The sequence below is a fragment of the Anoplopoma fimbria genome, chromosome 23, assembly GCF_027596085.1.
Source record: "Anoplopoma fimbria isolate UVic2021 breed Golden Eagle Sablefish chromosome 23, Afim_UVic_2022, whole genome shotgun sequence".
Classification (NCBI taxonomy): Eukaryota; Metazoa; Chordata; class Actinopteri; order Perciformes; family Anoplopomatidae; genus Anoplopoma; species Anoplopoma fimbria.
In genome coordinates, this window is record NC_072471.1 from 3,790,261 (window position 1) to 3,805,488 (window position 15,228).

At 36.7% G+C, this 15,228-nt stretch overlaps 1 protein-coding gene across 3 annotated transcripts in view; it reads right to left on the reverse strand.

Moving 5' to 3' along the window:
- Positions 1–5,511: 5,511 nt before the first annotated feature.
- The window catches only part of dgki (diacylglycerol kinase, iota), a 63,279-nt gene continuing 53,562 nt past the window's right edge, over positions 5,512–15,228 (reverse strand). For all 3 annotated transcript variants that reach the window (XM_054624397.1, XM_054624396.1, XM_054624395.1), the window contains exons 22-33: positions 13,696–13,796; positions 13,261–13,340; positions 12,936–12,980; positions 12,389–12,458; positions 11,489–11,529; positions 11,254–11,378; positions 10,348–10,373; positions 9,215–9,252; positions 8,702–8,822; positions 7,949–7,985; positions 7,500–7,599; positions 5,512–6,951 (exon numbers count right to left, since the gene is read on the reverse strand). In XM_054624397.1, the coding sequence (XP_054480372.1) occupies positions 6,844–6,951; positions 7,500–7,599; positions 7,949–7,985; positions 8,702–8,822; positions 9,215–9,252; positions 10,348–10,373; positions 11,254–11,378; positions 11,489–11,529; positions 12,389–12,458; positions 12,936–12,980; positions 13,261–13,340; positions 13,696–13,796 (892 nt within the window). In that variant the 3' untranslated portion in view covers positions 5,512–6,843. The remainder of the gene's footprint in view (positions 6,952–7,499; positions 7,600–7,948; positions 7,986–8,701; positions 8,823–9,214; positions 9,253–10,347; positions 10,374–11,253; positions 11,379–11,488; positions 11,530–12,388; positions 12,459–12,935; positions 12,981–13,260; positions 13,341–13,695; positions 13,797–15,228) is intronic.

Here is a 15,228-nt window from a genome sequence, read left to right on the forward strand (position 1 = left end):
GCTCCGACGTCGTCGACGTGTCCAGTGCGTCACTCCTTGACGTCGTGCGTAATGACGCAGGCTCATGGCTGAGAACTGTAATGTGTAAGAAAACAGCTCCTCTTTAATTGAGTTTTTTATGTTGAAAATAAGTAAATACAAACTTTAAAAAAGAAAAGTATGATCACTTTAACATGGCTTTAAAATATATATTTGTTTTTGCTGTCAAGAGCTGTTTCTAACAAAACACCAAACTCTAAATGAAAGTGAAACAACAGTGACACAGCAAATACCAAAATGTGTTTCAACTTTATTTGTTCTAAAATGATAAGATTACTCAAATGTTGTTGACTGTACAATCTGGCATGCTTTGTCATTATGCCTCTCAAATGTATATATATATATACACATTTTTTATGTTTCTTGTTCCCTTAAACATTTTAAAAGTCCACCAAATTCATCACAAATAAACAGGTGGGTTTTTTTTTCTTTTGCAACAGAAACTTCTAGAATCTCTTTGTGTTTGTTTGAAAACAGAAAACAAAACCGGATGGTGTGTCGGTGCTTTAACCTCAAAAACACTTTCATTTTGGCACTGAAGTTACAGTTACAGAGGAAATCTGTAACCGTCACATACAAAAAAAAAGGAAGTTAACATTCCTGCTGACATTTAGATGATGACACGTTGGAGACACATCTGAAATGTTCACAAACATTTAAAAACTTAAACCTGCAGTTGTTTTGATGATGAATGGGACGACATATATTCTTCCTCTTTCCAAGAAGTGATCCATTTCTAAACAGTCACTGACATAACACACTGCTGTGATGTCTGACTCATGAGCTTAAAAAACCAAGCAACGCAGCAGTAAGTTAACATGACTTGACAGCACGCTCACATGACTCATGAGTCAAGTTAAACATTAACAGAATAAGACCTTAAATGTGAGTTCAATGTTTTTGGTTGGTCTTTCAAATGTATTTTTATTTATATTTATTTATTTTGGTTTCCACATGAGGTCAAAGGATGGATCTTAGAGTCACTAGATAATTAAAACAATTCAATTAAGTGTCTATTATCTCAGATGTTTTCTACAATTTTTTTAATGTGAATTACTGAATAATTTTACTTCCTCAGGCGGTGGATTGTTATTCAAATAAATCAATAAAAATGGTTTAAACTGGTCAGGTGGTCGACACAATGCAACCGGAGATAAAGGGTTGCAAGATGTTGCGTCTTTTTTAGAGGTCACAAGTAAAAAAGGGTCGGGAACCAGTGATCTAGAGAACACTACAGAAGCCCATTTCAACCAGTAAAAATAAGATAAAAAAATGAAAGGCATTGATAAGAAAAAAATATTTTGGTTTACTAGGTCAAAGCTATGAGACGGAGCATGAGTTATGAGACAAAAAGTAAAAAATCATAAGATGAAAAGTCAAAGTTATGAGATAAATGTTAAAAATGATGAGATAAATGTCAAAATTATGAGCTAAAAGTCAAAAATCATAAGATGAAAAGTCAAAGTTATAAGACGAAAAGTCAAAATTATGAGACAAAAAGTCAAAATCATAAGAAAAGTCAAAGTTATGAGACAAAAAGTTAAAGTTATGAGCTAAAAGTCAGAAATCATAAGATGAAAAGTCAAAGATATGAGATGAAAAGTCAAATTATTAGATGAAATGTAAAAATTATAAGACGTAAAGTGAAAACTTTTACGAGTTACAAGTCAAAAGGGTTAAACATTTAACTTCAGACTAACTTTCATCTTTTTCTTTTCATATATTTTGTTTTCTTCAGTTGGCAGAAACGCAGTAAACTAAAATATTAATGCTCATTAGTCCTTCTTAACTTCTTGGCTCGTGTTTTAGACCTTTTTGATTTGCATCCGTATTCAAAGTTTCTGAAACCTGAAGCCAAAATGGACGGGAACTCCTTCAAGTGCTCTGGAAAACAAATGCAAACCACAGGTATGTTTGTCCTTTTTATGATTTCAGGGAATTCCCGGCTGAGACGCACTTTGCTTTTATTTGACTTAACGGCCACCTGGGAAATCTGTCAGTGTCCCGTCACATTCAGGAAGTTATTCAACACAGTCTTACGGGTGAGAGTTCATTTCCTGTTTCAGTGTTAACGAAACTGACAGAAAAAAAAACCGTTTAAATACGACTGTAAATGAGAGTTTTTTATGACAACAAGCAGTGAAATATTTCATTTATGGAGGAAGATGTCAAAATAAATTAAACTTTTTTTTACAGGCAGTAAAACACAGTCATCAGCATTTTTTGATAAGATTACAAACACTGACAAACCCTGTATTAACGACTGATAATGATTAACTGGAATGAAGTTATTAGATAATAAAAAACCCTCAGTGGAGAGTAAGAACTTGATTTGTAGTCTGTTCTGATGTTTAAGGCATACAAAACCAAAGTCCAGCAGTTTAAGTTCAATTTTGATCAGGCCTAGAAGTTTCTGATTAGTTTTTATATCAACTTCCCCTGCAGAGCGACTTAACTCCACCCGTCTGGTGCTAAAAAGGGAGTAAAACAAACGTGGAGTTATTGGGAAATACTTTAAATGTCTGATATGAGTCCATAACCGTTACAAAATGTCTGAGTTGAATCATCTCCTGTTCATTTTCAGATATATTTACGGTAAAGCTTCCTGTAAGAAGCTGTTTTTCTTGATGATACTATACGTTTGTTTAATAAAAATAATATTTAAGATAAATTAGATAAATAGTGGAGTGTTTAATACTCTTTTTCTCATGATTAATATTTGAGTTTCCTTTTCATAAATATTTTGGATATTTTTTAATTGTGCAAAAAAGACGTTTTGGTCCAAACTGAGATATCTCAACAACTATTGCATGAATTGTAATGAAGTTTTGCACCGACATTCATGATCCCCAGAGGATGAATCCTACTGACGTTGGTGATCCTCTGACTTGTCACTCTAGCGCCACCATAAGGCTGAAATGTGTCATTTTGAGTTAAAATCTCTATAGAACTATTAAATGGAACGCCATGAAATTTGCTCCCAAGATTAGCGTCCTCTTTTTGGTTTTCCACTTTTCTTCTCAGGTCAAAAGGGTTATAATTAATTAATAATATTTATGTCTAAATACCTGCAAAACGTTTTATTGTGTCCTACTCTGAGATGTTTTATCTGAGCTGTTGTTGGGAGTCAGTGTGCAGATATGATGCAACATATAATTAAAAAAATGTTAATACACAACATGGAGCATATTTGCATGTTTGCATGTTTAAATTTGCATTAAAAGGTCATAATAATGGCAGTTGGTTCTAGTTTAGATAAATGTTTTGGGCTGAAAAAAGATGCAACACAGTTAAGTAAATGTCCAAATGTCTCACACAAACAGGAAATAACATCAGAGGCCACACTACAGCATCACATCTTCTTTTAACAAATGAATAAAATAAAACAACAAACTTCAAGTAATCCCATCATCATCATCATCATCATCATCATCATCATCATCATCAGCAGCAGCAGCAGAAAAATAAGAAATACAAAAGCAAAAGAAAAAACCACATGTCCAACCTAAGGGGAAACTCAGGTAGAAATTATTTGAAAACTATAATAATTGAATAGTTGAAAACAACAATAATGCCATCTTTTACCAGAATGAATTAGATAACAGAATGCCATGCATAAACCAAACGCTGATGAGGGACACAGTTTATTACATTACTCCATAGAAAGAGTGATACGAGTGTGTGCACGTCCAAGCTAAACTCTCAGTGTGTGAGAGACAACGGTAGCCATCGTAGAAGTTCTGCATCACAAACAGGAAAATCTCATCTGGGAGGCTTGAAATGTGGATTTAGTCGAGGAATTTACTCAGAAGTGCAGCAGAACATCTCATATATTTTGAACAAAAAGCTGTAAGAAAAGATTGTCGTGTGAGTTTTGGGTTAAAATAAAACTACATTTTGAATTTAACATTATAAATAGTTTATATACTCATACTGATGCCCCAAAAATAAAGCATTTATCTTCATTTTTACCACGGCCATGGAAACAAAGGCCTCTGATAGGCTTGAAAGTGTCAAATAAAAAATGTATTTCTGCTCTGAAAAGTAAACAAAGTTTGACTTTTTATTTGTTTTCCAGACATTATTTTATTTTAGAGGGTTTGACTGCAAATAAACAAGAAGCTTATTGATTAAGAGAGAACATGTGTAAATTAAATCCATGTCAAGAAAAAAATGTTTTTGTTTAAAATAAAAAATATATATTATATATTATATAAAATATTATTTAAATTTGTTTTATTACATTTTTTACTGTTTAAGTTCAATTAGCTTAATATTTTCTTTGTTTTCACAAGTTAAGAAGGAAGTAAAATTACTTTCATGTTTAAAATTAGCAAAGTGCCCTTGAAATGACGTCTACAAACTGGAAAAGCTAAACATAAAAGGTCAAATTCATCATTCTTTAACACAAGTTTGACAGAAAACTTAAAGGTCTATTTCCTAAATATCTTCTGGAGCTTTCTGCTACATCAAGGAAGGCCACCAAATGTTGCTGAAAGTTCTGGAATAAATCGAGTCAGTGGATCTTTGACTGGTAAAGACGCTGCCTCACTGTGTGTCAGCTCTATTTTTAAATAAAACTTCCCATGATTCGGTTTGAATGCTAAAGGATTCATAACATGTCCTCAGTGACTCATAAAAAAGTTTCAGTAACGAGTTTAAGACGCAGCTGAAAACGGGGTTTCCAACGTATTGTTCTGTAGTTAAAAAGGCTTCAAACGTCTACGATGGCTACATTCAAATATTTAAATGTCCCAGTTTCTACTTTAAATATCAAGGTTATATAAAAAGAAAAAAACATTGACGTACATGCACACAAAATAAAAAAAGAAACAAAACAACAGGACAATCATGAAACCAACCGGCACTGAAGTAAAAACACACATTCGATACTCCTCGGTGCTAAATGGTCGACTATGTTCAAAACATTAATGTAATGTAAACGATTAATATAGAAATGCAAAAGACGTCATCTATTCATATTGCATTGAATATGGCTCAGATTTTTTATATCTATTCTTCTTGGATAAATGCTGCAAACACACACACACACACACTATTACAGCGACACAGTCTGTAGTTACGTACATGCTGTACTGGTTCTCTTTTCAGGTTTGATATGGAATGAATCATCTCTCACACACACACACACACACACACACACACACACACACACACACACACACACACACACACACACACACACACACACACACACACACACACACACACACACACACACACACACACACACACACACACACACACACACACACACACACACACACACACACACACACACACACACAAAAGCCCCAGGAGTACCAGATACACACTATGAAAAGTAAAAATATGTGTTTTTGTGTGACGTCAGCTGGAAAGTCAGACGCTTGCAAATAAGCTTTGTGGTTATGTGTTAAAACGCCTTTCTTTATTTTTTTTAACGAGTGTGGTTTGACCTATAACATCAACTGGGCTGCATTATGGTAACGGCTGAACTATCCTCCATACTGGGCCGATACTGGTTTTGTTGTATTTTCTAGATTTTTTTTAAACCATTTATGGCAACAAAATATTGATAAAGATTAATGGGCAAACTGGGTTTTTCCCGATTTAGCTTTGACACTGTGGAATAAACCAGTAGTTCCCAACACTTTTATTAGCTTGTGACATCTTTAAACATATCGATATAAACTGGGAGCAGATGGAGTGAAGAGTGATTGTTGAAGACTGAAAAGTTGAAAGTATCAAGTACTTCACAAGAAAAACCATTTAAAAAAGATATAATCATTGTTTTATGTGTCAGACACATATATATGACTCTGTTATTATTTTGTGACCTTTTATTTGACCTCTTTAGTTGGGAATCAGTGAAGTAACACCCTCCAAGTATCAGGAATTATTGATATTTATAATGCAGCACATATTTATTCCACTTTGTTCGCATTTTATTTTGTCTTTAGACCACTTCCTGTAGTTGTTTTGTTTTTGTTTTCTGGTATTTTTATGAGCAAGTGTGAAGCAAAGTTAATATAAAAAGCTTTAATTTTTTTTTTTTGTACTTAAACTAATGTAAGACGACTTTATAACATAACCAAAGCTCTGTTGACCCGGTGATGTGGACGCTGAATGAAAACAGCACGATGGAAACAGTAAAATTACTTAATTTGGTATGAAAGCAGAGATCTATGTGAAAACAAACCACTGTGACTCTGGGAGCAGATATGACACTACATCCATGTAATGTCTTTGGCACACAGGTTTTATGGGGTAAACCTTATAGAAAACTTAAGCATTTAGGATCATTTTGATTATTTTCAAACAGAAATATTTTCTAAATGCTTATCAACACATTTTCTTTTTTAATTTTTTTTAAAAATATGAATTGTGACAAACGTGTTTTCACGAGTTCGGCACTCAGAAACGACACGTGAACTCACGACGGCTGCTCAAAGTGCACTTGCATTTCTCAATCAATCAGCACAACCAATAAATAGAATATGAATAAATAAATACAAATAAATAGTTGACCATTTAAAATCTCCAATGAGCTGAAGCAGTTCACTCCTCTGGTTCGTCTCAATGTCTCTCCGTCTGCAGAGACGAGCCAGACTCTGTCCGGTTTTCTTTACACTTTCAAGACTCGTCTCCTCTACGAGTGTGTGAGTCCAGAGAGGCAGAGTGACTGTGTGTGTGTGTGTGTGTGTGTGTGTGTGTGTGTGAGAGAGTGTGTGTGTGTGTGTGTGTGTGTGTGTGTGTGTGTGTGTGTGTGTGTGTGTGTGCGTGCGTGTGTGTGTCTCCGCCTCAGACAGCCGTCTCCAAGTCCTCTTGGTTGGCAGATCCGTTTTGTCGGGCGTTCAGGAAGGTGGCGAGCTCCGAGTCTCCCTCCGCTTGGTCCGCTGGCGTTTTCCCCTGGTGGACACACACACGGTCACTACGATAGAAATAAAAAATAAAAAGAGGAGCGTAGGGCTGCAGCTAACAAGTTGTCATATTGAAATAATAATAATGACAAATTACCACGTAGAAAACAAAGAAAAGCAGAAAAATATCCACTTTTCAGACGCAGAATCAGGGAATTCCATCTTTGATTATGCTCTCTGATAGCGACTCTAAAATAAATAAGACCTTTGGTTATTCATGTTGTGCACTCTGTGGTTTCTGCTTTAACATTTCCTCAAGTGTTTTTAACAGGATGGCACAATTAAAACAAGTGTTTTGACAGCTGTTGAATCCAGAACAAAGTGTCTGAAATGGATCAGACTCTCTGAGGTCCGGATATCCCCGACTCTGGAGCCACACCCCTCTGTAGATTATTTACATGTCATGCTGGTCCTCCTGATATGACTAAGCAGCACTTACAGGAAGCGTGTCTACAGTGTGTGTGTGTGTGTGTGTGTGTGTGTGTGTGTGTGTGTGTGTGTGTGTGTGTTAGCAGGTGTGGGAATGTGTGTGCTTACCTGAAAGTTGGTCTTTTCGAGCGACGCCCCGGCCTTCACCAGCAACCGACACACGGCATGCTGCTTCTCAGAGGCTGCTTTGTGCAAGGCGGTGTCCCCTCTGCACACACACACACACACACACACACACACACACACACACACACACACACACACACACACACACACACACACACACACACACACACACACACACACACACACACACAGACACACACACACACACACGTTGTGGTAATCAGATAAGCTGAGAGAATTATTGTCATTTCCAGGTAAAGATTTCTGGTAAGCTGACCACAGCGACGTAACACAGAAAGCAGAAACAAAAGATGACAACAGATAAAGGAAGATTTCTCACACTATCAAGGCAGGAGAGTTTCAACAACAACCTGATAACAAATATAGAAAAGACATTTAGAGAAGAAGTACATTAAAAGTAGTCAACATACTTCTCTCTGTCGGTCAAATCCAGAAGCACTTTAGAGCCTGAAGATGGAAAAACAAGTAAAAACATAATCAGCTTTATTACATTTTTTTTACGAGACACAATAATTATTTAAGAAAACACACATTAACCCATCTTAAAATAGTACTTTAAAGCAGTTTAACAGCTTCAAACACATGATAGACGGCTACAAAAAAAGAATTAAACACATTCTTCTTCCTCGTCAAAACCTGGCACCTACATTACCCACAATGCAACTCAATGGCTGACACTTCGGGTATGCTATGCTTGTAGCGGCTAATGTAACCTTGAGCCTCTAGCCTGCAGCAGATAAGCAGCAATCTGAACTTCTTTCTTACTCAACACAAACAGATTTATTTCTATTCTTCATACGCTGACTCGAGTGACATCACTTGAGGACATTTATCAGACTTTACTCAGCTACCTCCTGTAAGAGTTTATCAGCTTCCTGTTTTTAGGTGAAGATGTTTGAAGGACGACATAACAAGAGGCTGTTGGAGCCGTTTTTCTAGAGTAATAAACATTTTATTTCCTTAAAATGCAACACACATGGTTGTAAATTAACATAAACTACCAGCAAAATGCTAGTAAAACACTCACAAGCCAAAAAAACTAAAGTAATCTATTGAGTGGCCTGTAGATTTTGGCCACAGGTGGCCAAAAGAAAACACATGCATCACCTTCAAGCTAATCTTACGCACACATTTACCTACATGCACTTCATGCACATTCTCACCCTGTTGCAGAATGAAGCTGACCAGGTCCGTGTGTCCGTTCTGAGCGGCTATATGTAACGCTGAACAGCCTCTGGAGTCTCTGACCAACAAGCTGACGCCTCGACGCAAACACTCCGACAGCTGGAGACGACAACAGAAGGAAAAAAGGAGCAGATTAGCATTTTTAAAAAGTCCTCATTTGCAGCTTAAACATGGTATAAAACATATATTTGTGTCATTTACACTTGTGATTTATGTCTTTTTTATTAAATAGTTTGGTTTACGGACAATAAACACACAAAATAACTTTAAAAGTATAGTCAACAAACACCGACTCTAAAGAGTTGCTTTGTGAAACACTTGAGAGTTTGTAAAAAAACACTTTCTTTAAAGATTCAAGGAAGTGCAGAATCATTATTGATTTTCTTATCAGCTGGTGTTTTTCTGAGTCTTTATAATTCCAGCCGATTCAAACAGGTTAAACTGGCTTTAATGACACATTCCTCTACAGTCAGTGTGTGATTGCACTTTACCATGGACAGATCTCCTGAGCTGGCGGCCGTGAGCAGAGCTGTAAACACACAAACAAGACAGAAACCATCAAGTGAGATCATGTTGCCATGGATACACCTGTTTGTCTGTAAACATCTTCCTCATTTTCTAAATTTATCTGCCTCCGTGTGGATTAACGATGACAACCTATGAATAATGTTCAGGGGGTTTTCTCTGCTTTAGATGTTCGGGATGTATTAAAATGTATTCAAAGAAACGGGAAGAGATCAAATAATAATACTAATAAACAAGTGGCTCCTTTGTCCTGCAGGGTCTTTTTACTTTTGAGCTTACAGTTTCACTATCAGTCTGTCTTTTGTCCATTCAAGCGGAAGCTGAACTCATTTCTGCTGTTTGTCCATAGCACATGTAAAAACACTTAGTGACAAAAATGAACTCAAAGTAACTAGAAAACCTTTTTCTGTTTTCTGTAAATTAAATGAAGAAATTGACCCCCAAAAAACCATGAAACAAACATGACAAAGATTTTTCTGGCTAAATATGAAACATCAGATCACACAGTGTTTGGTTTTAACCTAAGAGTGAGTGGACTTCGCTCTTTGTTTTCAGTGTGTAGGGTTGTTTGCTGTTTGAAGTGGAGGCAAAACTGAAAGTGGAGAAACATCTCGGGTCATGTGAAGATGAGGATATTAAAGCTGGAGAGTCCCAGGAATTACCACCACTTATTATTCACAGTAAATATATCCTCAAACTTTTCCAGAGAAAGTCCAAATAATACGTTACGGTCTTCACACGCCTGAACGAGGTGATTTAAGAGACTCCCAGATGTTTTAAAACAAACATCTGCTAAGGCCTCAGGAGGTGTTAAGATTTTATCAAAAGATTGAAACTGTTCTTTAAGATGAAACTGTTGCATTTGACTCTTTATGTCTAGATGGCAAACAAACACAACAATGTTTGATATGAAGCTAAAAAACAAAGAAATAAAGTGTTTTTTAACAACTGATGATCCGCTCAAAATTTCAAAAAAAGGTGTGTGTGTATGTGTGTGTGTGTGTGTGTGTGTGTGTGTGTGTGTGTGTGTGTGTGTGTGTGTGTGTGTGTGTGTGTGTGTGTGTGTGTGTGTGTGTGTGTGTGTGTGTGTATATTCTACCTTGTTCGTCGTGTGTCAAGGAAACACTGGAAATAAAAAATACAGAAGGAATTAAAACGTTTTTCTTTTTTTTTTTACTCCATAATCTGAACAAATATGGATGAATGTTCACCCTCAACAGATATGAGATTCTGAACTGCAACTACTTTGATAATCAAATAATCATCTTAGTCATTTTTTAACAACACCTGCTGCTTTCAGCTTCTCAGATGTGAGGATTTGATTCTCAGCTTTGATAGTAAACATAATGTTTTTGGCCTTTTGGGCAACATTTTATTTAACACCTTGAGCTCTGGGAAATTATAAACTACATTTTTCTGATATATAATAAACAAAACATTTAAATTGGAAAATAATCATCAAATTAAAAATTAGTTGGAGCCCAGATGAGAATAACATCATTTTTTCTTTCTTCACAGTCCATGCAGAGCTAAAATGTTCTTTTTTATGTCAGAATTCACATTTTGATGCTCCTAATAGATTATTACTGACATGGTAGCTACATATATATATATAAATATATTATATATATTAATTATCTATTAATCCAAGTTCAAAAGATGTTAAATCTTAAATGATAAAACAGAGAGAAGCTGCAACCAGAGAATAAATGATTGACTGGTGATCAAAAATGATTTGTTGGTTGAATTATTGTATCATTATTACCATGATAAAATTAGATAAAAATACTAGAAGCCCACATATAATATTTAGTCAAAATGTACGGGACATCACATACATGCACATCGTTCTATGTCTGCATATATATTTCATTTTTATGCTTTCCTGGTCAGGTTTACCTTGCAAAAAAAGGTTTTCAACCTCAACTGGTCTTACCGGGTTAAATAAAAGTTGAAAGAAATATAAAATAAATATCATATATCTGCTGTGTGTCTGCTGACTTACCCAGCCGTCGGCTCCACCACCAAATCAGGCATCCCCGTGGACGACCCCTGGTTCACCGTCGGTCCCTCGTGGTCCAGGATGAAAACCTCCTCCTGACAGATCTCTGTCACAAAGTGGAGGTGCTCCTACACACACACACACACACACACATACAGAAAAAAACATTTAGAAAAATCAAACATAAATTCTGTCACCAAATCAAATAATAACAGTATCTCCGTTAAGTCGTGTTTACCTGAGCCTTGTCGATGCGATAGAAGCGGTCAGCTGACGTGGCTGCAGAGCAGAAACATGAATGTAAACAGGAAGCACTTGTTTAGGACTCTGAGGACTCTCGTCTCTCTAACAAGTCACTTTCTTTATACCATCAGCTAAAAACACAACATTTTAAACTGGCTTTAAACTGATGTATATATAAAATGAATGCATATCGTGTCCTTTGTTAAAGCACTTTGTAAATATATGATAAGAAAACATCTTCACAAAGTTGTAATTGTTAGATTTGTGACGGCAAAAACAACAACATAAAATGTTTCATCCAGGTAATGAATAAATGTCTGTTAAGTCACCATCTAGGTAACACAATGGTGATGTGATTGATCACATGGCTGCTGATAAAAGCCTTAACATTTGCAGTTATGAACCGGGTGTCTGTGGTGACATTACCAGGGTAAATTTTGCAACTGATTGGATCTCCAGAACGAGAAGTGAGATTTAAAAAAAAAACCCACACCTGCAATAACATTTATATAAAGAGAACGAAAAGGGGATGTTTGAGACGGTAACTTTAAATAGTGGCAGATAACAAATGTACAGATTGAGCACAAATAACTAATTTAGTTTACGAAGGATCTAAAAATACAGATAATATAATTACTTTATCGGTGAAGCTCTTTTCTTAATATAGTTCCAAAGTAATTTAACAAAAGGACAAGAGACGATCAAACTACAATACAGCAAAGAAGGAAGTAAATTGTAAGGAACAGTAAAAATATTTTGATTGGAACCTGAGTATAAATGAATGACTCTTAGTTTAATCAAGAGTTATTAGTGACAGCAACGCTAAAAAATGACTCTCTGAGGTTTGTTCATATCTGTTTGTCTCACGTCAACAATCTGTGTCTCAGTCACTCACAATCCAAGAAGCTCCAGTTGGGAGAGAGTCTGCTGGTTGAACTGGTCCTGGGGAGGCCTCTGCTCTCATCCTGAAGACAAAGAGACGAGACACGCGTTACGTTCATCACTTTACGGATCAATAAACTAAATGTACGGAACAGTTTACATGGGGGGTTAATTGAAGAAAGCAAAAGAGAGACATCCAGACAGAGAATAGGTATTATTAAGTGCTGATTATTGAACAATCAATAACAAGACAGAGACAATCTGGACAATGAGGCACCACAGCTAACAAATGTCATTATAATATTACTGTTTATATGAACATAAGTGTTTTTTTTCCAGTGGTAGGGGAGGACTTTACTCAACAAGGGTGTCAGTTTGTTAAAACCTGCATTTCATTTGTTGTATTCAGCTTGTTTATTGTAATTTCCTGATTTTAAAAGGGGTAACCCAGAGTTTCATTTTCATGCTTTATGTCGCAGCCAACACCACATTACTTCTAAATTGCTCAGAAGTGTAGAAACCAAACTTTTCCTGCAGAAAGACACCCAAAAGGGATATACCTGGTAGTGCACTCTGTGGCCAGTAGATGGCGCCTGGTGTATGTCCTAGCAAGCACAGCAGACAGGTTTCAAGGTTAACAAACAGCCAAAGCATTTACACCCCAAAAAAAACAAAACGTGCACAGATGTTCGCCCGGTTAGTTTCCCACGAGAGACACACACGGCGAGAGAGAAAGGCTCTGCGTTCCCAACGGTGCTGGATGCTCATCGGCCTATAAATAAACCTTCGCGAGCATCATGAAATAATGATGAAGAGGAAGAAACAGAAGAGAGTTGAGATGATTCTGAGCATTAATGATGAAGATAAAGGAGGATGTAAACTTGCCTCTTGTAATCGGTCTATGTAGAGTCTGCATGTCTCCAGGTCACAGTCTCCTCTCACCACCACGATGCCGACTGGGATGGCTGGAATGCACAAACAAACACACACTTTAAGACCTTTATGCGTTGGGAAAAAGTAGGTTAAACCTGGATTAACTGGAATTCTTTTTAGGCTGCATTTGTTGCCATTTGATTTTTTGTTTATTTTGACTTGTTGGCACGCAGTTGCTCATTTACATCCCAGCAGATGTGAGACTACCTCCGTTTTTGTGTCCATCTGATGTCCAATATTGACTTTCTTTAAGCTCCGATTCAGGTCCCTGAAGGAAATATGTGGCTCCTCAGCTGCTAAATGCTCCACTATGTTCAACAGCTAGTCTTAAAACTTTATTCAAATCGTCACATACATGAACACACACACACAGATACAGATGCTTACAGATGTCTCGTAGCCGTTCCTTGTCGTACTGCAGTCGGTCGTACTCCTGGAGGCTGATCCGATTCACTCGAAGACGCAGACGATCCGGAACTGCGTGAGGACTGGAAAAAAAACACACACACACACAAGTGCACACACACACACACACACACACACACACACAATTCAGACAATGATAAGGATACACACACATATGCATACATGCACGCACAGACACACGTATACACACTCACATCACAAACCAGATTTTTGCAGCATGATGACATTTAAATTCTCATGTCTTGTTGGGTTGAAGTTTTTAAAATAACTCTGTCATCCTCCTGAAACACGACCCCGACGCTGTGTTTGAGTTTGAGGCGGGAAAACACATTTTTAAGTCAATGTTTGTGGGCAATGTTGCCTTCAGCGAGGATGGAGGTTGAATATTGACGTGGGTGAAAAAAAAAAAAAAAAAAAAAAACACAGATTGAAAACACTGTCGGTCACGAGGCAACTGTTTAAATTCTATCCGGCCTCAAAAAGATCAAAGCCTTACCTGCAAAGGAACATAAAGGACGTCAAATTAAAAGTACATTAATTCTTCTCAGTCACAGCTGATGCAAAATGATAAAAAACAGCTTTTCTGTGGGGGGGAGTGGACATCAAGTCAGAGCTAAGGAGTGGTGCAGGAATCATAAGCTCAGGGTGAAAGTTAAAGGTAAAAGGACTACAGCGGGAAAAAACGCCAAGACAAGAGGCAGACGCACACTTTAAGAAGTGAAGAGGCTCTCAGCATGCTGCCATACTCTCTCTCTCTCTCTCTCTCTCTCATTCATTCAACACGATACGACTCTACTTGGGTTCGACCAATATGAGTTTTGGAAGACGACACTAACACAAATGTGTCGATGCTGCAAATAGAATTTACTTAGTGTCAGTATTTAACACTTACAAAGTTTGAAAGGAGTGTTTACGTCGGTTACTACGGAGTACAAATAGTCATTTTGGTATTTTCTACATTTTGACTAAAAGTTTGAATAAAAGGAAAAATGAGATCTGACCTAAAAGATGTGAAATTGTTAATCAGGTCACGTCATCAAGACAAAAATAATCTGCCAAATGCAAACTTATTGTAAAAGTACGAGAAAAAAGCGAGGAATGTGAGGATGTATTTTTATATAGTTTTAAATTAAATATATTAAAGGTTTTGGACAAAACAATATGTGTTAAAAGTGTACAAAAATAATTCAGTTATAAGTGAAGTTAAAATGCCAAATATATAAACCAAGTTTTGTATCATTGGTTAAAAACAAAGACTGGATTCAGCAGCGTGGAAGTAAATATTGGTTGAACCCAAACAGACAAACTTTGACAACAACAGCAGCGACTCCACTCACCACACACACACACACACACACACACACACACACACACACACACACACACACACACACACACACACACACACACACACACACACACACACACACACACACACACACACACACACACACACACACACACACACACACACACACTGTTACACTCAGTGAC